The 25450-nt window shown below is 35.1% G+C and overlaps 1 protein-coding gene across 4 annotated transcripts in view; it reads right to left on the bottom strand.

The window, feature by feature from the left end:
* Nucleotides 1-25450, bottom strand: part of NRXN1 (neurexin 1) — a 2027363-nt gene that overhangs the window by 1009799 nt on the left and 992114 nt on the right. For 3 of the 4 annotated variants that reach the window (XM_053712207.1, XM_053712206.1, XM_053712209.1), the window contains 2 exons: nt 19554-19757; nt 14914-14940 (listed from right to left, as the gene is read on the bottom strand). In XM_053712207.1, the coding sequence (XP_053568182.1) occupies nt 14914-14940; nt 19554-19757 (231 nt within the window). The remainder of the gene's footprint in view (nt 1-14913; nt 14941-19553; nt 19758-25450) is intronic. The other variant, XM_053712208.1, reaches the window with a different exon arrangement.

Below are 25450 nucleotides of genomic sequence, written 5' to 3'. Positions count from 1 at the left end.
TTTTATTTTTATTCCCTCCCTCTCTAGTGACTCTTGAGTGGAAGACTCCACATCTCGGGTATTGATATCCCATATGTCACTAGCTCATGGACTCTTGCCAATTACATGAAAGAAAACATAATTTATGTAAGAACTTACCTGATAAATTCATTTCTTTCATAATTGGCAAGAGTCCATGAGGCCCACCCTTTTTATGGTGGTTATGATTATTTGTATAAAGCACAATTATTTCCAAATTTCCTTTGTTGATGCTTTCTACTCCTTTCTTTATCACCCCACTGCTTGGCTATTCGTTAAACTGAATTGTGGGTGTGGTGAGGGGTGTATTTATAGGCATTTTTGAGGTTTGGGAAACTTTGCCCCTCCTGGTAGGATTGTATATCCCATATGTCACTAGCTCATGGACTCTTGCCAATATGAAAGAAATGGATTTATCAGGTAAGTTCTTACATAAATTATGTTATCTCTCCCTCACCTTATAAATATATCGTAATAACCTAGCCTCAGATTGCTGTATTGCTGTATTGCTGATATCAGGGCTCTTAGAGCTTGAGTTAATACAATATTGAAGACATCCGATAAACTAATGAATAAGGTAAGTAAAAAAAGTATAAAGTATGAATTTTGTTATAAGTATTTCATGTTTGGTGATTAATTTTTACATTATCTATTACAATACTAAATGATTTTTGCAGAGACAAAAGCATGGATTTTTGGCCAAAATACATAAAAGAGATGTAAAAAGTTGGAAGTATGCTGGGCTGTACAAAAGGTGCTATAATGCAGTGCTAAAATTGTTTGTTTGCTTTAGCTGTATTTTTTTAGTCCCTAGATAAGCTCCAATGCGTGAATTTAAAAGCAAAAAAAAATTAAAATGAAATTTAAATGGATGGGTTAGAGCATAACATTTAACAGTAAACATCTATGGGTTTTCAATGTACTTCTTTTATCAATTTTGGTTAGTTCTCATGGTATCCTTTGTTAAAGAATTATCCTAGGTGAGCTCAAGAGCATGCATGTGTTTTTAGCCAACTGTCAACAGCATTTGAAACAATATTTACAGCAATTCTATGCATGTTATACAATGTTGCAAGCACTGCTGTCATAAAATGCTAAAAGGATGTGCACACTCATAAGCTCCTATCAGTCTACCTATCTTTAATCTTCAACAAAGGATACTAAAGCAACTCTGATAATAGAACTAAATTTGAAAGTTGTTTAAAACTGCAGGTTCAATCTGAATTATGAACATTTAATTTTGACTTGACTGTCCCTTTAATGGATAACAAAGGTGTCATTTGTTAAGTGTGCTCTGTGTACTGTACAAATATCATCCCTACCAATTTTGTTTTATTTTTAAATAGTTTAATGTTAATTTATACCTATTGATTTTCTGCAGTATGGTGCAATATGGCCAGAAAACCCATTCATTTTCATTTAGTAATTTTTATTGATAAAAATTAATTAACAAAATGATGATTTGAGAAGGTTAACTGATACTAAATGAGGAACTATAGACTGTATATTTGATGATACATAGGGAATAATATAATGATGATGTTTCTAAGCTATTTTAAATTTAACTTGTTTACATTTCATATGATGACTCTTTCCCATATTCGGATATTTCTGCAACCTAAAGTTATTTTCAAAAAGAGGTACTGTATGTTTTGAGTGAGTTAAAGCAATAGATAGAGGCGCCAATGGTGCAGATCAATGGTGATTCGGTAACACTAGTAGCCAATGATATACAGGATACTCACATGTGTTGAAGGCAATCACTTATGCCTATATGATATATGATTGGTGCCATTTTTGATAGCGATCGTACTGTCAAAAACATATGTTGATCGCAGCAATAGTATCATTGTTATCCGGAGGTGTGACCAATGGGGGCCTTTGTTTTCATCCACCACGGACCAATAATAGTTTTTTCTATAGTAATGACATCCGTAGGTAGGACCAATGGGAGCCTTTGTTTACTCCGATTCGGGACCAATGATATATGTTCCAAGATACAAATGGGCGTCAACGATAGCATATAGCTCGTTACAGCAGAAATAGAGGCACGATCCTGTATCAGTACTTTCATTGGAAGCTTACCCTCTGAGTGACAGCTATTTTCTTACTAGTAGTTAGAATGATCGTAGGCGATTTACCGCGCAAAAACTTTTTGACTGACGGCTAAAAAGACGTATCATTTAGCCGTCAATATGAGCTGCCCTAGTACATCTTGATTGATTACTACAACATCCAATTAGATTATAGGAATTACGAACACCTCAAATCATCAAATTTTCACTACAAAAACTATCACGTTATTGTTAAATCTTAAAGTGTAAACATACAATACAAGAAACATCAATTTTATGTACAAATTTCATTGGTAATAGTTTTTTTCCATAGAAATATATAGTATTATATTGCAGCAGGGGTGGGGACGTTCCAAATGATGGTATTTGATTGGTTTGACATTTGATAATTGTTAGGGGTGGGATATGGGTGTCTCCCTAGTAGCATAGCCCTATATAAGGAGGTAAAGATTTGCTTAGAAACATGCCTGAGGGAACAGTATACCTGAGAAACGCGTTGCATAGTTTTCCTTATATACCACATACAATTCAACACTAAGATGAGTGGTAACCTTTTTTATATGTTTTAATAAACCTGTTTTTATATATATCCACTCTTAGTGCTATGTATGGTATCTTCTTTGCTATGCTACTGATCTGACACCACTGTACTTCAATTACACCTTGGATCAGCCAGCTGGATTGCTGTTAAAATCCAGCCCGTCTCTATAGGCATAAGTGATTGCCTTCAACACATGTGAGTATCCTGTATATCATTGGCTACTAGTGTTACCGAATCACCATTGATCTGCACCATTGGCGCCTCTATCTATTGCTTTAACTTTTAGATTTTCTCCTGTTGGATGCTGGTAGAGAGCTGCCTTTACGACCAGCCAGCTGGATTGCTGTTGAAATCCAGCCTGCTCCTACTGGCATAATTGATTGCCTTTACCAATTGTGAGTACCCTATGTTCATACACTATTGGCACACTATAAGAATCTCCATTGGCGCCTCTTCCTTGTTGTTTTTTCTTAACATGTTTTGAGTGAGTACTTAATCGAAATGTATCAAAATGGATCTGTAATTGCAACGAGTGCCAATTACTAAACATGATTTTGGCACAGGGAAATGAAACTATTTATCTCTAAAGGGATTAAAAATCATATTGCAGCAATTCTTCATGTGCGCTAACCCAACACTGCGTTAGACGAACATTGCAAACCCCAATGTGCGTTACACATATTTTTCATTACTATGTTCTTCACACAGAAAAAGTAATATTTATAATTTAAAATATATTTCTATATATTTGATATAGTTAATGTAAAATATATATCTATATCTATATATCTATAGGAATAGATATACAATACTGGTTTTCAAACTTGTCTTGAGGCCTCCCCAACAGGCCAGATTTTCAGGATTAACTTGAAAGAGAGCAAGTAAAATCACCTGATTATTTCACCTGTGTTTCAGTTTAGATATCCTCAAAACCTGGCTTTGTAGGGCCTGAGGAAAGGTTTGAAAACCAGTGATAGACAGGTATAGGTATATATAGATATTTTTATAGAAATATAGATCTACAATAGAAATTACATTGTTTTTTGTAAGTGAAGAACATTGGAATGTGAACTATTCATAACTCCTCTTGGATTAGCACACAATCGGTAGGTGTTATTTTTTTCTCTTCTGGACTCTCCATTAACTTCCATGGGGGGAATATGTAAATGTGGTCACAATAGTTAGTTAGATAGCATCGGGTTTCACTTGCACGCCAACTTTTACTATCAACTTGTAATATAAACGCTACCCGATTCATGCAAAAAGCGTCTGTATTGTGAAGTTTACACTTGAGAGGGAGCACTAAATAGTGCTCCTCTCCTAATCCACCCCTTAATATTAATTTAAAAAAATATCTATAAATATATATATATATATATATATATATTTACATTTAAAAATGATTTTCACTACCAAATATTTTAACAAAAATCTTCACATTTAATAGTCATCTAAATATATATATATATATATATATATATATATATATATATATATATATATATATATATATATATATATATATATATAAATGGAAAAAAACTTGCACTCACTGGTGGTAATACAAAGTGTAACATTTCAGAGATAATGTTTCCCCTTCCTCAGACCATTATCCCCGAAACTTTACACTTTGTATCACAGTAAAGATTTTTGAAAAGGACCGGTGAGTGCAAGTTTTTTTCATATTTTCTATTATATCCACTAGCACCCTGGCATTACGTTTTGAAGTGAGAGTGCACATCCTTGCTATTTATATATATATATTAGAATTAAAAGCAAAGTTTTTTTTTATTCACCTCACTCTAGTTACAACCACTTTAAAGACACGTCATAGTAATAATTATATCATTCATATGGTTTAGCAGTATTTAAACATGATTCAATTGCAATAGCTGTTTAAATTTATATTCAAACTAATACAGAAGTATCAATTGCATGTGTCCTATGAATGCTTATTGCCTGACACGGTACTTCATACTAAATGCTGATTGGCTGATGAGCATTTTCTGCCAGTGTCCTTTGGCTGAGAGTTACTTCCTCCTAATGCTCATGTTTAAAAGCGGTTCTTTCATATTAATGAAAAAAACAAAATGAATACAGTGTCTCTTTAACTATCAGAATATTGCAGCTAACACCATGAGCTACTTTATATTTTTCATTTGCTAGCAATTGCTGGGGGTTTTATTTTCTTTATTTGTATTGCTTCTTTAATTTCATTTGTCCCACATTTCTATGGCTGTCATGTCATTCTTTTTATTCTTTCCAAACCCATTAACTTTCTTACAATTTCCATATATCCTCTACCATTTCTCCAACTCTCATACTCTTATTTTTATTTTATTTTTTAATCTGGGCTGGCTACCCCAGAGGATGAATAAAAAAGATCCAACATGTATCTGATTATAATAAGTATTTGTATAATAAAAATGATAAGCTTTATGTATTTATATCTGCAGTCCCTGCAGCATTGTTGCCCTAGTATCCATGCTGGTGAATGTATAATTCTTTCCTAACTAGAACTAATAAAAATGATAACTACTATCATAAAAAGGTGCACACAAATGTCCTAACTCTAAAAGGCAAAACAATTATTTTCTTTATGAAGAAATATAAATTTAACTTGAGCCAACCATTTTTGTAGAGCAGCTGAAGTATGCACAGCATTTAATGACTTAGGAGCACGTGTGCTCTGTAAATTATATTTATGCTCACTTATTTAGAACTGATTATATTATTTTGTATGGATTTTATTGTTATTGTTTTCTCTTATGGATGTTAAAGGGACCCTGTACCCAAATTTTTTCTTTTGCAATTCAGAAAGAGCATGCAATGTTAAGCAACTTTCTAATTTACTCCTATTATCAATTTTTCTTTGTTCTCTTGCTATCATTATTTGAAAAAGAAGGCATCTAAGCTTTTTTTTGGTTTCAGTACTCTGGACAGCACTTTTTTATTGGTGGATGAATTTATCCACCAATCAGCAAGGACAACCCAGGTTGTTCACCAAAAATGGGCCGGCATCTAAACTTACATTCTTGCATTTCAAATAAAGATACCAAGAGAATGAAGAAAATTTGATAATAGGAGTAAATTAGAAAGTTGCTTAAAATGTCATGCTCAATCTGAATCACGAAAGAAAATTTTTGGGTACAGTGTCCCTTTAAGGGGTTAACTTGGTTGTTCTATTTAAAGGGACTTGAAACTCAAATGTTTTCTTTCATGATTAAAAAAAAAATCAATTTACTTATATTATCAAATTTGTGTTGTGCTCATGCTATTCTTTGTTGGAAAGGTATCTTGATAGGTAGTGTTCACATGTCTGGAGCACAACATGACAGGGAATATTGCTGCCCTCTAGTGCTCTTGCTAATGTATAACATTGATGCAAAACTGCTGCTAAAGAGTACTGTAGACACGTGCACACTTCCGAACTTACATTTCTGCTTTTCAACAAAGGAAATCTAAGAAAATGTGATAATAGAAGTAAGTTGGAATCATGAAAGACATTTTTTTTGTTTTATGTCCCTTTAAGGGAGAAATGATGGACAGAGGAAGTGTCAGCAGAGGGTACAAAATATGTCAGGTATGTGGTGCTTGTAAAAATGTTTTTTATGTTTTATTTTTAAATTCTATTATTTATTTTTTTATAGTTCACTGTTTTTTTCCCCTCCTCCTGCCTCTTATACCTGATGGCTTGGCTCACTGCCATCTCTTTATTGGTGCATCATGCATCGTTTAGTAATGTTTGAAGTCATAACTAGCTGATAAGAAGCTACTCTGGGGGGATTGCTTTAGACTGTCTGTTGCCTGTTACACGAGGAGCATATGTAGTTTATATGTAGAAGTATGGTAAAACCCAAAGTATATTAATATTTATAAATGTGAAAAAGTATAATGATATATATATATATTTATTGCCAGTGTAAAATTTAGCATCAGGGGTTTCTTCTCTTTAGTTAAACTTTTTTTTTTAAAAGACACTTGCAATAATCAAAGGCTTTAACGTATTACTGTAAGAATTAAAGAGATAGGGCTCAATATATCAAGCTGCAATAGCAGTTTCGGAGCCTCAGCATTTCAGGTTTGTGTGAGCAAGGCTAAAATGCTAGTATAGTAGAAACGATGCATGAATAGTTAAGAAACGTTTTAATTAAATATGCAAAGCATAACATATCAAACAAATACAATAAATGAAAAACTGCCTTAACAAAAAAAAAAACCCCATAAATGATTTCTAACAACAATTGTCTGTCGGACCAAAACAGTATCCACAATTTGTTTTAGAGCTATGGTTCTTCCACAAATGTCACTTGAGGAAGGGGCATGGCTCTGAAACACATTATGGTTACTCATTGGTGACACCTGAGGAAGGGGTGTGGCCGTTAAATGTGTTGTGGTTACAGTTTGGCCAGACACACAACCGTTGGGAGTAATTATCCTTTATGTTTTGTTTTTTATACACAAGTATACATTTTTATTGTATGTAAATGTTTGTCTTTTTGGTGTTTGTATTTATTTAAAACATTTCTTTACTAGTCATGTGCTGTCTCTTAAGAGATCTGTTTTTCTTAAATAATTTATTACAGTTTTGCAGCTGGTTTTGTATGCCTGGTTTATTTAAGAACACATACAATTTATGCATGAACATCCACATAAATGTTTCTGTATGTGGGGGGAATAAGTTATGACATATGCAGCTGTAGATAGTGGCTTGTTGTACACATGTGTTGCACATCATTAAAAATGGGGGATTGAAAATCGTGTGCTTATGCATTAATATACAGAGAAACATTTCAGGAGAGACCATTTACAACCTTTCGCATCCCCCTCCTCTAGACACCCATGGATCTATACAAAACATCAATTTAATGTGTTATCTCAACAACAAACTACAAGAATAGACCCCAAAGAACCCCGCACTCATGAACCCATATAAGATCTACACATTCAATTCAGTTATAATTAATAGACTGGTAAATTCCTGGACCCAAGAAAAAAACTCAACATACAATTCAATAATAGTCAATTACATAAAATTACTAATTTATAAAAAAAGATAAAATGTTATGTATTTCTAAGCATTAAGAGTTTTTTCACCAGTCAACACAAGTGGACCAGTATATTAATTATTACCAAGCTGAATGTGAAATCTTCCTTAGGATCATTCATTTACAGCCTATGAAGATTTGTTTGTGGCAATTTATACAACCATACTTCTTTTATGCAATTCCATCTTGTGTTTGTCTTTTGCAGTTTTATAATATGTTTGCCCCAATTATTAATATTAAATCAATACATATAAAGCTAGGCTTGCCAATCACATTTTTATTTACCAGTTATTTTCAATCTCAGCTTCATAAATTAAAATAAATAAATAAATTCAAATTCTCTTTAAATATTAAAGACAAAAAAAGCAGAAAAATTTTACCGGAGGTAATGCATTGATTTTACTTGCGGAGGATTTTAATGAGTATAGTATCTAGAGGCTGTATTCTCTCAGAATAAATAGTAAGCTTCAGTATATGAAGGTTTTCTCCAGATAGATATAACCCTTTAGTTGCAGAGAGATTGCCTTTTCTGATCACCCAAGGGTTAAAACATGAAAATCTGTGTGTATGATTTATTTTATGTTTGTGTTTGTTTTATTTTACTGATGTTTATTATATTTAATAGTTAAATAATTACTTTTTCAAAAATAAATTCACCAATATTTGATAGAATGTTGTTAACAAATCTGACTTTATGCTATTAATAAGATGTATAGATATAAACTTTATTTTCTAAGGTATTTTCAAGAAAAAAAATAATTTTAATAATTTAGGATTCAAAATAATATCATAGTTCAAAGCTTATTTTTAGGTAAATTATACAAAAGATGGGAATAGCTGACCAAGGGATAATCGCAATCGTTTAGAAAAACTTATGAATGATTCTATATGATATCTAATATATTTTTGTAGGAAAATCATTAAACATTTCTAAAGGATTGTTGAGAATGCCTAAATACATTTAGTATATAATCAGAAATGTATATCAGGTCTTATTTTTAATATTGTACAAGAATAAATATTTAAAATGATTTTTTGTTTGTTTCTTAAAAAATAAGTTTAAAAACATAATTTATGCTTACCTGATAAATTCCTTTCTCCTGTAGTGTGGTCAGTCCACGGGTCATCATTACTTCTGGGATATTAACTCCTCCCCAACAGGAAGTGCAAGAGGATCACCCAAGCAGAGCTGCTATATAGCTCCTCCCCTCTACGTCACACCCAGTCATTCGACCAAGAACCAACGAGAAAGGAGAAACTAAAGGGTGCAGTGGTGACTGGAGTATAATTTAAAAATTTAGACCTGCCATAAAAAACAGGGCGGGCCGTGGACTGACCACACTACAGGAGAAAGGAATTTATCAGGTAAGCATAAATTATGTTTTCTCCTGTTAAGTGTGGTCAGTCCACGGGTCATCATTACTTCTGGGATACCAATACCAAAGCTAAAGTACACGGATGACGGGAGGGACAGGCAGGATCTTTATACGGAAGGAACCACTGCCTGAAGAACCTTTCTCCCAAAAACAGCCTCCGAAGAAGCAAAAGTGTCAAATTTGTAAAATTTGGAAAAAGTATGAAGAGAAGACCAAGTTGCAGCCTTGCAAATCTGTTCAACAGAGGCCTCATTCTTAAAGGCCCAAGTGGAAGCCACAGCTCTAGTAGAATGAGCTGTAATTCTTTCAGGAGGCTGCTGTCCAGCAGTCTCATAAGCTAAACGTATTATGCTACGAAGCCAAAAAGAGAGAGAGGTAGCAGAAGCTTGTTGACCTCTCCTCTGTCCAGAATAAACGACAAACAGGGAAGAAGTTTGCCGAAAATCTTTAGTAGCCTGTAAATAAAATTTCAGTGCACGGACTACATCTAAATTGTGTAGAAGTCATTCCTTCTTTGAAGAAGGATTAGGACACAATGATGGAACAACAATCTCTTGATTGATATTCCTGTTAGTGACCACCTTAGGTAAGAACCCAGGTTTAGTACGCAGAACTACCTTATCTGAATGAAAAATCAGATAAGGAGAATCACAATGTAAGGCCGATAACTCAGAGACTCTTCGAGCCGAGGAAATAGCCATTAAAAACAGAACTTTCCAAGATAACATTTTTATATCAATGGAATGAAGGGGTTCAAACGGAACACCCTGTAAAACGTTAAGAACTAGGTTTAAACTCCATGGCGGAGCAACAGTTTTAAACACAGGCTTAATCCTGGCCAAAGCCTGACAAAAAGCCTGAACGTCTGGAACTTCTGACAGACGTTTGTGTAACAGAACGGACAGAGCTGAGATCTGTCCCTTTAAGGAACTAGCGGATAAACCCTTTTCTAAACCTTCTTGTAGAAAAGACAATATCCTAGGAATCCTAACCTTACTCCAAGAGTAACCTTTGGATTCGCACCAATATAGGTATTTACGCCATATTTTATAGTAAATCTTTCTGGTAACAGGCTTCCTAGCCTGTATTAAGGTATCAATTACTGACTCAGAAAATCCACGTCTTGATAAAATCAAGCGTTCAATTTCCAGGCAGTCAGCTTCAGAGAAATTAGATTTTGATGTTTGAAGGGACCCTGAATCAGAAGGTCCTGTCTCAGAGGCAGAGACCAAGGTGGACAGGATGACATGTCCACTAGATCTGCATACCAGGTCCTGCGTGGCCACGCAGGCGCTATTAGAATCACTGATGCTATCTCCTGTTTGATCCTGGCAATCAATCGAGGAAGCATCGGGAAGGGTGGAAACACATAAGCCCTCCCGAAGGTCCAAGGTGCTGTCAAAGCATCTACCAGGGCCGCTCCCGGATCCCTGGATCTGGACCCGTAACAAGGAAGCTTGGCGTTCTGTCGAGACGCCATGAGATCTATTTCTGGTTTGCCCCAACATCGAAGTATTTGGGCAAAGACCTCCGGATGAAGTTCCCACTCCCCCGGATGAAAAGTCTGACGACTTAGGAAATCCGCCTCCCAGTTCTCCACTCCCGGGATGTGGATTGCTGATAGGTGGCAAGAGTGAGACTCTGCCCAGAGAATTATCTTTGATACTTCCATCATCGCTAGGGAGCTTCTTGTCCCTCCTTGATGGTTGATGTAAGCTACAGTCGTGATGTTGTCCGACTGAAACCTGATGAACCCCCGAGTTGTTAGCTGGGGCCAAGCCAGAAGGGCATTGAGAACTGCTCTCAATTCCAGAATGTTTATTGGCAGGAGACTCTCCTCCTGAGTCCATGATCCCTGAGCCTTCAGAGAATTCCAGACAGCGCCCCAACCTAGCAGGCTGGCGTCTGTTGTTACAATTGTCCAATCTGGCCTGCTGAATGGCATCCCCCTGGACAGATGTGGCCAAGTAAGCCACCATAGAAGAGAATTTCTGGTCTCTTGATCCAGATTCAGAGTAGGGGACAAATCTGAGTAATCCCCATTCCACTGACTTAGCATGCACAATTGCAGTGGTCTGAGATGTAGGCGTGCAAAGGGTACTATGTCCATTGCCGCTACCATTAAGCCGATCACCTCCATGCATTGAGCCACTGACGGGTGTTGAATGGAATGAAGGACACGGCAAGCATTTTGAAGCTTTGTTAACCTGTCTTCTGTCAGGTAGATCTTCATTTCTACAGAATCTATAAGAGTCCCCAAGAAGGGAACTCTTGTGAGTGGGAAGAGAGAACTCTTCTTTTCGTTCACCTTCCACCCATGCGACCTTAGAAATGCCAGTACTAACACTGTATGAGACTTGGCAGTTTGAAAGCTTGAAGCTTGTATCAGAATGTCGTCTAGGTACGGAGCTACCGAAATTCCTCGCGGTCTTAGCACCGCCAGAAGAGCACCCAGAACCTTTGTGAAGATTCTTGGAGCCGTAGCCAACCCGAATGGAAGAGCTACAAACTGGTAATGCCTGTCTAGGAAGGCAAACCTTAGATACCGGTAATGATCTCTGTGAATCGGTATGTGAAGGTAAGCATCCTTTAAATCCACTGTGGTCATGTACTGACCCTTTTGGATCATGGGTAGAATTGTCCGAATAGTTTCCATTTTGAACGATGGAACTCTTAGGAATTTGTTTAGGATCTTTAAATCCAAGATTGGTCTGAAGGTTCCTTCTTTCTTGGGAACCACAAACAGATTTGAGTAAAACCCCTGTCCGTGTTCCGACCGCGGAACCGGATGGATTACTCCCATTAGTAACAGATCTTGTACACAGCGTAGAAACGCCTCTTTCTTTATTTGGTTTGTTGACAACCTTGACAGATGGAATCTCCCTTTTGGGGGAGAGGATTTGAAGTCCAGAAGATATCCCTGAGATATGATCTCTAACGCCCAGGGATCCTGGACATCTCTTGCCCAAGACTGGGCGAAGAGAGAAAGTCTGCCCCCCACTAGATCCGTTCCTGGATCGGGGGCCCTCAATTCATGCTGTCTTAGGGGCAGCAGCAGGTTTTCTGGCCTGCTTGCCCTTGTTCCAGGACTGGTTAGGTCTCCAGCCTTGTCTGTAGCGAGCAACAGCTCCTTCCTGCTTTGGTGCAGAGGAAGTTGATGCTGCTCCTGCCTTGAAATTACGAAAGGAACGAAAATTAGACTGTCTAGCCCTAGGTTTGGCTCTGTCTTGAGGCAGGGCATGGCCTTTACCTCCTGTAATGTCAGCGATAATTTCTTTCAAACCGGGCCCGAATAAGGTCTGCCCTTTGAAAGGTATGTTAAGTAACTTAGATTTAGAAGTAACGTCAGCTGACCAGGATTTTAGCCACAGCGCTCTGCGTGCCTGAATGGCGAATCCGGAATTCTTAGCCGTAAGTTTAGTTAAATGTACTACGGCATCTGAAACAAATGAATTAGCTAGCTTAAGTGTTTTAAGCCTGTTTGAAATCTCCTCTATAGTTATTGAGTCAAGAGTCTCTTCCAGGGACTCGGACCAAAAAGCGGCTGCGGCCGTGACAGACGCAATACATGCAAGGGGTTGCAATATAAAACCTTGTTGAACAAACATTTTCTTAAGGTAACCCTCTAATTTTTTATCCATTGGATCTGAAAAGGCACAGCTATCCTCCACCGGGATAGTGGTACGCTTAGCCAGAGTAGAAACCGCTCCCTCCACCTTAGGGATCGTCTGCCATAAGTCCCGTGTGGTGGCGTCTATTGGAAACATTTTCTAAATACAGGAGGGGGGGAAAAGGGTACACCGGGCCTATCCCACTCCTTAGTAATTATCTCTGTAAGCCTCTTAGGTATAGGAAATACGTCAGTACTCGCCGGTACCGCATAGTATCTATCCAACCTACATAATTTCTCTGGGATTGCAACGGTGTTACAATCATTCAGAGCCGCTAATACCTCCCCTAGCAGTACGCAGAGGTTTTCAAGCTTAAACTTAAAATTAGAAATGTCTGAATCCACTCTATTGGGATCAGAACCGTCACCTGCAGATTGAAGCTCTCCGTCCTCATGTTCCGCATACTGTGACGCAGTATCTGACATGGCCCTATTATTATCAGCGCACTCTGTTCTCACCCCAGAGTGGTCATGCTTCCCTCTAAGTTCTGGTAATTTAGACAAAACTGCAGTCATAACATTAGCCATGTCCTGCAATGTGATTTGTAATGGCCGCCCTGAAGTACCCGGCGTTACAATATCACGCACCTCCCGAGCGGGAGATGCAGGTACTGACACGTGAGGGGAGTTAGACGGCATAACTTTCCTCTCGTTGTCTGGTGAATGATGTTCAATTTGTACAGATTGACTTTTATTTAAAGTAGCATCAATGCAATTAGTACATAAATTTCTATTGGGCTCCACTTTGGCTTTAGCACATATAGCACAGAGATATTCCTCTAAATCAGACATGTTTAACCAACTAGCAATTAAACCAGCAAACTTGGAAATACTTTTCAATTCAATTTACAAATAATATGAAAAAAACGTACTGTGCCTTTAAGAAGCACAGAAAAGTTATGACAGTTGAGTAATAATAAACCGGATAAACTATAAAATCAAATTCTTTCCGGTAAAAATACAATTTTAGCAAAGGATTGCCCCCATTAGTAATAGATAACTAACCCTTTAATAGCAGAAAAAATGTACAGAATATAACGTTTTTTATCACAGTCAAAGTACAATCTCACAGGTCTGCTGTGAGTGATTACCTCCCTCAAAATAACTTTTGAAGACCCTTGAGCTCTGTAGAGACGAACCGGATCATGCAGGGAAGAAAAACAGACTTGTGACTGAATTTCTGATGCGTAGTAAAAGCGCCAAATTAAGCCCCTCCCCCTCACACATAACAGTGAGGGAGATCAGTAAACTGTCTTAAATTAAATAAAATGCCCGCCAAGTGGATAAATGCCCAAAACAATTTTTTACCCAGTACCTCAGAAAATTAAACGATTTAACATGCCAGCAAAACGTTTAACATCAAATAAATGAATTGTCATAGAAAGCCTGCTGCTAGTCGTTCTCACTGCAAAATAGGCTAAAGTTTTATGCATACAGTATTATTCCAGTGAAGTGCCATTCCCCAGAATACTGAAGTGAAAATATACATACATGACAGCCTGATACAAGTTGCTACTACTGCATTTAAGGCTGAACTTACATTATATAGGTATTGGCAGTATTTTCTAGTCAATTCCATTCCTCAGAAAATAATATGCTGCTACATACCTCTTTGCAGGTGAACCTGCCCGCTGTCCCCTGATCTGAAGTTTACCTCACTCCTCAGATGGCCGAGAACAGCAACATGATCTTAACTACTCCGGTTAAAATCATACAGAAACTCAGGTAGATTCTTCTTCAAATTCTCCCTGAGAAGGAACAACACACTCCGGTGATGTTTTAAAATAACAAACTTTTGATTGAAGTTATAAAAACTAAGTATAATCACCACAGTCCTCTCACACATCCTATCTATTAGTTGGGTGCAAGAGAATGACTGGGTGTGACGTAGAGGGGAGGAGCTATATAGCAGCTCTGCTTGGGTGATCCTCTTGCACTTCCTGTTGGGGAGGAGTTAATATCCCAGAAGTAATGATGACCCGTGGACTGACCACACTTAACAGGAGAAATGTTATTATGATACATCAAACCACCAATATCTATCTATTTATCTATCTATCTATCATCTATCTATCTATCTATCTATCTAAATACACTTTTACCATAATAACTTTATTGCATTTGACAATATAATAAACAAATAGAAAAACAGAGATATTTTAAAGAAATGTTAATAGGCACTTACTGGAAGTACAGTTAATCCTGATACAATCTAGATAGGGAAGAATAGATGAGAAATGACAATTTATCCTTCAAGGTATTAGCTGCAGACAACCAATAAAATTACAGTCCACCCTTCCGGGGACAGACACATGCACGTGTGGCCAGTATAAAATGTTTATATTCTTTTGACCCAAACATAATATTTCATTTGCTTCAGCAGGTCTAAATATACAGTGGTTACATGGCCATTTTAAAACAGATCTACATGGAGACAAATCTAAACTGTAAGTACTTTATATTAGTGAAAGATGCAGAATCTAGTCAAGCAGCTACTTTCTTCCCATCTGTGCAAGAACAGATATTTTCCGTAAGAGTATATATGAAATGCTCCGTCACAATGGGGTATAGAGCATGACGAGCTAGAATCTGACATCTTGGATAACAAAGATACACCTCAAAGGCTTAAAGTTGCAGAAAGATAAAGTGTGATATGTGCAATAAAAGAAACACTAAAAATGTAATTGCAAATCTATTGTGTAACAATTGTACAAATATATATAAAAAAGATGGATGGACGCTGGTTTATTGTAGAAAAGTCAATAATGCCCTTGTAACATTTTTTTTCTGATTAGATTAGCAATTACTACATGCAAGTAAAGTCTTCCTCTTCAAATAAACATTTAAAGGGACATTAAATGGACAGTACACCCTGTAATTACAAGATTTAAATTTTTCCTGCTGTCTTCCAATAAACATACTAAGTAAGTTTTAGAATATATTATCACCATGTTGGCTGCATTATTATTTTTCAATAGCCAAAATCCAATCCTGACTGGAGTAGACAAAGCTAACCAAAGTTATTTTGTTAGCAGATTCTTAATTGTAGGTCTGCTACTGTTGTGGTTCTTATGTTATCATCTCTGCGTAAGCCAATTAGTGGCAGATATGTTTCAGGGTTAGAATTGTGAAGCTTGCAATGTGCTCTATCAGTTCTCAGAATTGAGAAATTCTTATAGACTTAAATTACAGGGAAAGGGAGCAAAATAAATATATTGCAAATTTATTTTTACTATAAACATTTTATATTATAATCTCAAAATCTTTACTGTCCTTTTAAACTCAAAATCAAATACACAAGAAAATGTTTAATAAAGCACAATATATAAATACATTTGTTATATTTATGTAATTTACCATGAAAAAGCTAATTTACCTTTATCATATTATAAATGCTATTTACTGACCCTGCTACATGCTACACTTCTATTGTTTAGATCAGTGCAGGAACTCATTCACATCATTCTCTAATGTGCAAGGGCAGAGGAGATAAGATAAGCATACATACACAAAAGACTTTTAAAAGACTTTGAAATGGTAAAATCTGAACACTTTTCATAAATACATTTTGTTAAATGCTTATTTTTTTTTAAGCAACTGTATTATCTCTGTATAAAAAACTATATTTTTTTGAGAAATTTGTGCAGCCTTTAGGTATTTTTTTGATGAATTTTGGTGAATATTCTAATTTAAAAATTAAGAAGTTTATCACAATCTATGTTTTGATAATTATCAGCATGTTATCAGCTGCAGTTAAGTTGATCACAATCAGCCATTTTCATTGTTTATCAGCAGGACTTTTCATTATAGGTTTGGTGAAAAAGTCCCTATATGTGTCAGTCCTGTTAGTTTGCTTGCTCACAATCCTAATTTTCTATCATTTTCAGGGCCATTTTTAACTTACTGAACTCAACAGCTAAAAGTGATTGATAAATCCGCAAACTATACTAAAGTATTAACAAATAAAGTATTAACAAATACCCCAAAATGTTTGCGCTTGTAACATGGGCAAAGTAACACTTATATTACCCTTGCCATAATAGGTGATGTTAAGAAACACCATCACCATATAAAAATGCTATCTGTCAAATCGATTTAAGTTAAAATTAAATAATAAGCACGTTTAAAAGATAGCAAAATTTAAAAATCTTAACATCCATGGCAACTATATAGATATTGCCCTTGTTCAAATAATTTAAAGGGACATTGTACACTAGATTTTTCTTTGCATAAATGTTTTTTAGATGATCCATTTATATAGCCCATCTGGTAGTGTTTTGATTAAAATTTATAGTTTTGCTTATTTTTTAACAACATTGTGCTGTTTTTTTAGACTCCTAACCAAGCCCCACAGTTCCAGATGTATACACGCGTTTATAGACTCCTGCAGACTCATGTTTATGTTATCTGTCTTTTCATATGCAGGGAAGGGCTAGGCGGGGAGTGTAATACTCTTTTTGTTTATCAAGCCCCTTTCAGTGGGTGTCCCAGACTACCTCATCAACAGTGCTAAACTGGAAGCTTCTATTTAAAGGGACAGTCAAGTAAAAAAAACTTTCATGTTTCAAAAAAGGCATGTAATTTTAAACAACTTTTCATTTTACTTTTATCACCAATTTTTCTTTGTTCTCTTGGTATTCTAAGTTGAAAGCTAAACCTAGAAATGTTTATATGAAAATTTCTAAGCACTTGAAGGCCGCCTCTTATCACATGCTTTTTTATTTGCTCTTCACAACAGGGGATAACTAGTTACGTGGCTTGTGGCAGACACTGCACTAATTGGCTAAAATGAAAGTCAATAGATAATATATAAAATGTCATGTTATCAGGGGGCTGTCAGAAGAGGCTTAGATACAAGTTAACCTCTTAAGGACATATGACGGAATTTTTCCGTCATAAAACAATTGAGCAAACGGAAAGCTGTGTCCTTAAAGGGTTAATCACAGAGGTAAAAAGTATATTATTATAACTGTGTTTGTTATGCAAAACTGGGGAATGGGTAATGAAGGAATTATCTATCTTTTTAACAACACAAATTCTGGTGTTGACTGTCCCTTTAAGTTTTTAAAAAGGTTTTATACTGGATTTTTAAATCAGTATCTGTGCATATTCTTCTTTATAGTAGTGTCTATTACACGCAGTTATATGAAAATTGGTGTATAGTGTCCCTTTAAAAGACATACATAATTATCTCTATGGTTTGGAGCATGAGAGGTTAATTAAACACATGTAAACAATTAGCATCATTAGACTATTAATAAAGATCAATTGACATATACACTCTGCTACCTGTGATGTAATCGCTAAACCTAGAAAATATTTTATTCACTTTCATTTTTGGATTTCAAATCGGTAGATTAAAAAGGCCGATAGGGATTTTGTGTTGTTTTTGGGTGGCGGCAATTTCCATTAATGGCAGAAACATATTGTTATTGTGATCCCTGGATCTTGGATATTGACAATACAGGCAGATTTAAAGAAAATATTATCTGCAGAACAAGCGTAAGATTGTGATACATTTTAATTTAAGAAATTGACAATTTTACTTCTGTAGAATTTCAAAAACAGTTTTTTTTTGTTTTGTTTTTTAGTGATATAACTTTATGGAGTAAAATAAAATTTGGCTTTTATATATCATTGAAATCTTTACACACCATATTACACTAAGAAAATAGTGTTCAATGCTTCAGATAAAAAATGTGTCTAAGGTATAGTTTTTGTGTTGTTTCACACATGTTAGCTATTCATAGCAGCTCATTTTAAGCCTTTAAGGTGTATATACTCTAAAAATCAAGATTTTGTCTCCATATAGTACAGTCCGTCATGTGTCGTCAACCGCATCAGAAAAGTGGTGGCAAACAGTCTGGGATCAAAACATGCACACCTCTTAACACAGAATAATTTGCCTTAAATGGTTCTTAAATTCACTTAATTATTTTCAATAAAATATATTTTATTTTTACATTTTGCTTCTAGTATCTACCACTAGAGGGAGGCAGAGGAGTATCAGTATAGTATTTCATGTCTCTGTCATAACATGGTACTGAAATTGCAACCTTGTGAATCAATAAATGCAGCCTTACAAAATAAAATCTGCTAGCATTTCAGTGTCTCATGACCAGTGTTTTGTCTCACCGTCCATGTAATATTGCTACACTTTCACTTTTGGCTACTAGTTGAATGATAGAGGGGACTGCAGCACATTAAAAAACAATTCTCTACACATCTTGCCGTTACAGAGGTATAGAAAGACAATTTGCTAAGTGCCCTTAAGGTTAATTGTATATACTGCTAGTTCCACAAAGAACCTATTTATATTCTAAGCTTCCCAAAGGAAAATAACTAACAATATTAAGCTTCAGTTGTATTTGTTTGGAACCACAAAGGCATTTTTCTGAGAAAGAGTTTGTGTGGACTATGTTCACCAGACTGTTTGCTAAGGGCCGCAGACCTTAGTCATTGAAGGCTTGTGTTAAATTGTGATACAAAACATACAACCACAATAAAGCAAAACAGGCTTATCGTATATAAAAACGATGATTTAAAAAGAGAAGTTTCATATTTTTAAAAAAATAAAGGTGTAACATTTAAATGTTAATTTGTTACATAAATGGGAAATACGTTTTTTTATTTTCATCTAATCTGATTAGTAGTACTGTTAATAAGTAGATTTCTCTTTTTTAATCATTTAGATGTGCGTTCTGTGCAAGCAAAGGAAAAACAACAACAAAGTGATAAAGAAAAAAAGAGAGAAATTAAAAAAGCAAGCAAAAAACAAAACACCAACAGATGATATCCTGATATTTTTTTCCCAGTGAATGTTACCTAAATTGACCGTTAATTTGACACGTCCTGCATCCAGTTCTAAACGCAAAGTATCTGCAGAATCTCGTGAAGTGGTCGCCATTAAAATCCCATATGCTCGCTGAGACCTGAATCGTAAGGATACATCTTCTGCCTCTGTGTGCATAACCACAGGAAGCTGGATTTTCATAAACATGGTTCCATTGTAGCTCAGAATAGTTGCCTCTGCAAAAAATGTGTTATATAAAGCATGAATACTTTTCTTCATTACATTTATTATATATTTCAGTTATATTACAAAATAAGTAACTGCATTATTATTATAAGAGACAGTAAGCATCTTGAATTTGTTTTCATAAATGATTAGTTATATGTAATAAAACAACTATGCAATATAGTTTGATTATTTATTTTGACCATTTTCCAAACTCTGGAAATTGAGCAATTTCTAATTCTTATAATTTAAAATGCACCCTGCTGCCTTCTCAAGGTTAACTCTGCTACATATCTATCCTTAATTGGCTTTATCAGTTAAAAAAACAAAACAACACATTTTGAATTAATTTTATGACAGTGGCTATCCTTTTTGTCCGCGGACTACAGCCCAGGTTTTCTCCTCTAAATAAGGCAAATGATGGGTGGAGTTTGGAAATATTTGCAGTATAAAGGATGCTAATATGTTACGACTTGGCCGATGTTTTACTATAACAAAACAACAGAAATCTCTTCTAATTACAAGATGTTTAATGTCCCTCAAAGTTATAAGTTATATTTTATCAATAATAATTTACTAAGAAGTTACAAGTATTATTTTGGCTTTTGCTAGAAACCTCGGTATGCTTTGGGTCTGTTTGTTTATTGACATTTTGGAAAAAATAAATTGGACAGTTATATTTACACAATAGTAAATGTGTTTCAAAGAGTACTGTAATTGACAAGACAAGAAAAATCTCTCAAATATTTTATTTTTCAATAATTAAAACCTATTTTTAAGAACATAGGCGAATATGTTGAAGACACAGAAAATAAAAAAAAACTGATTCAGTACTTAGGATGTTCTGATTATTAAAAAACAAACAAAAAAAAACAAACACTTTTGCCATATATTAGTTATTCTGGGCTAGATTACAAGTGGCGTGCTAAAGTGTTAACGTGTGTGCATATTACAGTCGAAAGTAAATGTGACTGCACAAGAGCAAACTAAATATAAACTGTGTCAACACATTTGTGAAAGCAGCACAGCAAATCACAATAATAAATCCTATAACATTAAAGGGGCATATTCATGTATATCTGCAAATGTGGTATACATGATACATTGCACTGCATGTGAAGTGGGATGCTATATTGGAGAAACAAGCCAAAAACTGCACCTTCGGATGAACTTACACAGACACTCAATCAAAAACCACTGTGAAACAAAATACTGCATCCCTGTTGGTCACCATTTCACCCAACCTGACCACTCCATTTAAAACATCAAAATCAAAATTCTCAGAGGCAACTTCAAAAACACCATGGAAAGAAAAACCTTTAAATGTAAATGATAATGCACTTCAACTTGTTAAAATCTGGACTAAATGCGGACTCTGGGTTCTTAACACATTATCAAACATTTTTGTAATGTACTTCATTTAGTCAATTACATTGTATATTCCACACTCTTCATACATATGTACAGAGGTAAGCTTATGTCCATACGTTTGCCTTTTTTTTTTTTTTACTTTTGTATTCCCCCTGTATATATAATTTCACATCTTTATAGATATTGATTCCATGTTGATATATAACTTTACGTCAGTATATGTTCTATGTAAAGCTATATATTTCCCCTGTCTGTTCTCCTACACTGGACACTGTCTGCCTCTGTCAGCTAAGCCCCCCTTATGATTTTTACGACACCTCCTCCTCTCCTTGCACTCAGACCTCTGTAACACTTTCTGTCTTCTGTGTTTTAATATATAATCTGTAAAATTTTTATTGAATTGGTTAGTATTGTTTCAGACTTGAGAAAGGAAGGAACTCTTCTGAAAGATTGTCAACTTATAAATGTATAGTTAGTCCAATAAAAAAGTATCATTGCTCAATGTAATATTTTGATATCTAAATCTCTGGACTAACACGGCTACTTCAATCAACGTATATATATATATATATATATATATGTGAATATTTCCAAATGAAAGGGGATTTGTACATCTCTGAAACGTTAATTAAAATTTTGGATTTTTTCACCCAAAAGGTACTGTGAGTGCATTTCATTTGGTAATATTATTTACATATTTGCACCCAGGCAGTTGCCAGCAGGTAAGTGGATCAACTATTTGGACTTTTTATGTATATACATATATATATATATATATATGTGTGTGTGTGCGTGTGTGCATTTATGTATTTATATATATGCAAATATAAACACATACATACATATATATATATATATATATATATATATATATATATATAAACACACACACATAGGAGCCCTTTCTAGCCAAATACCTGAAAAGAGGAAAAATATTTTAAATACATTTTAATATTTAATAATGTCTTTTACTGTGTATGTACTGTAAATACATCATATATAGCACACTATCGATAAGTGTTTTTTCAGTTTGCACACTCCATTGAAGTCTATGGGGAGAAGAAGTTAGCACGGTCGTGATACCTGAGTCCTCAAGTTAGTGCGCGTCAGATTTTGCTCATGCTCAATCACTTCACTTTCAACTTGTAATATGAGCACTGGACTGCACTTGTTAAAAGTTTACTTCTAACCACTTGTAATCTGGCTTTTTCTTTAAATGCACATGGAAGTCATACTAAAAATGCATCGCTTCTATTGCCTTTAGCAAAATCTCCAAGTCATCTTTTTTCATATACCGAGTCACTCACAGACACTTGTTTTATCCAACTGAGTTCAAAATGGCTTCATACAAATAGATGTCCACAAAACACCAGTATTAAAAATCTAGTTGTCTTTCTCGCTAAAGGGATTTCACATTCCATGCTCTTCATCCATCAAATTACTATATGAAATATTCAAAAACCTGACTATAACAAGCTTCATGTTTGATGCTATTTTCAAATAAAGGAGACATTGAAAGCAAATTTAAAACTATTATCAATTTTTAAATACAATCTGACAATTAAATATTGCCTCTAAATTAAATTAAAATAATAATAATCATTATAATATTAATATTCTCTTTAATACTTAAAAACTAAATAATAATCTTGAATTAAAAATATAGAGCAATATTCTTTTCTATTAAAAAAATGGCTTATAATATGACTTCAAATTAATTTATAAAACTTAAACCTAGTTGTATGCCAAGCAAATGATTTACGGCTAGTCAGAAAAGAAGGTAAAGCAAGATGACAGGTCACTTAAAAATGGATGATTACAAAGTTTGCTCCAGGTCACTTCTAATTTTTAAATTGTAGGATTTTTGTAAATTTTGCAAATTGTACCAATTTTAATCCCCGTCTATAATTGAGCTCATCTAAATATTTTAAATCATAATTTTTTTTTTAAAAAAAACAGTTGAAGATTTCTTAACAGACTCCCACGTGTAGATTTATTTTAACATGCATGTTAGGTAGTATATTTTACTTTATGTTAAAGCTAAAGTTATCTCAGACAGAAGATACTGTAAAGTCAAAAGGGTGTTCTCAATTCTCTTCGTTACCATAGGAAGATAAAAAACATTACTTAGCATGAGCAGCAGCGCTTCACTGTGAGTTATCTTGTGGGTGCTCTATTGAATAGCCTCTAATTGGTTGTATCAGTGTTCTCTTTAAGGCCAGTTTTGTGAGTGGCCCAGCAGTGAAATAGTTAATAAGGGAACTACACCTTGCAGTTTGCATTGTATTGTGTTTGCAAATTGCTCTAATTAACTGTTTCACTGCTGGGATGCTCACAAAACTGGCCTTAGAGGGAAAAGTATTTTCATTATTTATTTAGATAACTGAAAGGGAAGGCTTGAAGATTATAACTCCACTTCTGATTCCCTTTAACTTTTTCACAGTGACTTTCCTATCTAGGCGCTATGACACACATGTGTCTAGTCGAACTAATTAAAGGGACACTGAACCCAATTTACTCCAATTTCAATTTTTCTTTTTTCTCTTGCTATCTTTATTTGAAAAAGAATGCATCTAAGCTTTTTTTTTTGTTCAGAACTCTGCATAGCACTTTTTTATTGGTAGATGAATTTTTTTTTTTTTTTTAATCTTTTATTGAGGTTTGTAGAAGAGAGGGGAAAAAAAGGGCATACAGATTTCAAGAGCAAGACAAATAAAAATTACAATACAGTATTTTGTTACAATATGCAATATACATCACATGTCTTACAATGGTTTTAAGCCTCACAACAGGTATCCGGGGCCTCTAACGGACCTTAAGATAGGTCAAACTGTTGCAAAAAGAGGCTTCCCAAGATATAGAAGACCACCTATGGGTCTCATAAAAAAAGAAAAAAACTCATTTTTATATTAAAGTGTTTGTTTATAACTTAAACCAGGGGTACTTGGTAATACTATGGACAGGAAACCAACAATAAATAACAGTAGTCTTAACCTGCGAGAGATGCGTGGGGTAATATCAGAGGTCATGGAATAATACCTTGAATATTGTAGATATGAAATTGTACTTATAAAGGTGTCCTTTAAGTTAAGGTGTTTGAGAATGAAACCAAAAGAGAGGAAGACTACAGAAAAAATATGGTTGTGCAACAGAGTGTCGGAAAGGGGGGGAGAGGAGAAAAAAAAAAAGGGGGGGAGCAATAAGGAAAGGGAAAGAGAGGGGGAGAGAAACAACAGGGAATATATAAACAACCTATACATCCAATAGGGCTCTCATGTAACCCAAATTTTCGGTTTACTTAGATTGTCTCCAAATTTCCCAGGTCTGGGTGTGCAAGTCTGTCTTGTTGTTTATGGTGAATATAGGGCTCTCCATACATTCCAAATAATCCATAATCTTAGCTATATCGTTCCAGGTAGGACGAATAGACTGTTTCCATAAGCGAGCAATGGAAAGTTTAGTAGCCATCGCCAGGTAAATAATATTGGTAGATGAATTTATCCACCAATCAGCAAGAACAACCCAGGTTGTTCACCAAAAATGGGCCGGCATCTAAACTTACATTCTTGCATTTCAAATAAAGATACCAAGAGAATGAAGAAAATTTGATAATAGGAGTAAATTAGAAAGTTGCTTAAAATTCCATGCTCTATTGGAATCACGAAAGAAAACGTTTGGGTTCAGTGCCCCTTTAAGTAGTGATATCGCGAACTGTTCGCCGGAGAACAGTTCACCGCGAACATATGTGATGTTCGATCCGCCCCCTATGTGTCATCATTGAGGAAACTTTGACCCTGTATGTCACAGCCTTCTGACACATTTGAGATAATCAGCAGCAGACACTCCCTCACAGACTCTCCCAGCTCCTTGGCAGCAGCCATTTTAGACTCATTACGATCTTGCTTTCTTAGTGAGAGGAGCTTTTAGTGTTGCTGCTGACATAATAGGGAAATAGATAGCTAGGCTAGTGTATTTAGTGTCCACTACAGTCCTGAAGGACTCATCTCATCTCTGCTGCAAGGACAGCACCCCAAAAAGCCCTTTTTAAGGCTATAACTTCAGTCGTTTTTTTGTTGGTTTTTTTTTGTATTTTTATTTGCATTTTCCTGGCTTTCAGCCTGTGTGTGAGGCTCACAGCATATACTGTGATTAGTGCCACCACTGATATCTGCTTAACATTAGTTTAAATTTAACCAACAACAATTTGAAATTATTTTTCTAGTGTAATTTATTTTAATTTTCTATCAGGCCTGTGTCTCTCAGGCTCACACAGCATATACTGTGGTACATTGCTCTGTGCCAGCCACCACTCATATCTGCTTAACATTATTTA

The sequence above is a fragment of the Bombina bombina genome, chromosome 4 (assembly GCF_027579735.1).
Source record: "Bombina bombina isolate aBomBom1 chromosome 4, aBomBom1.pri, whole genome shotgun sequence".
NCBI lineage: Eukaryota > Metazoa > Chordata > Amphibia > Anura > Bombinatoridae > Bombina > Bombina bombina.
This window is presented reverse-complemented; position numbering and strand designations above follow the sequence as displayed.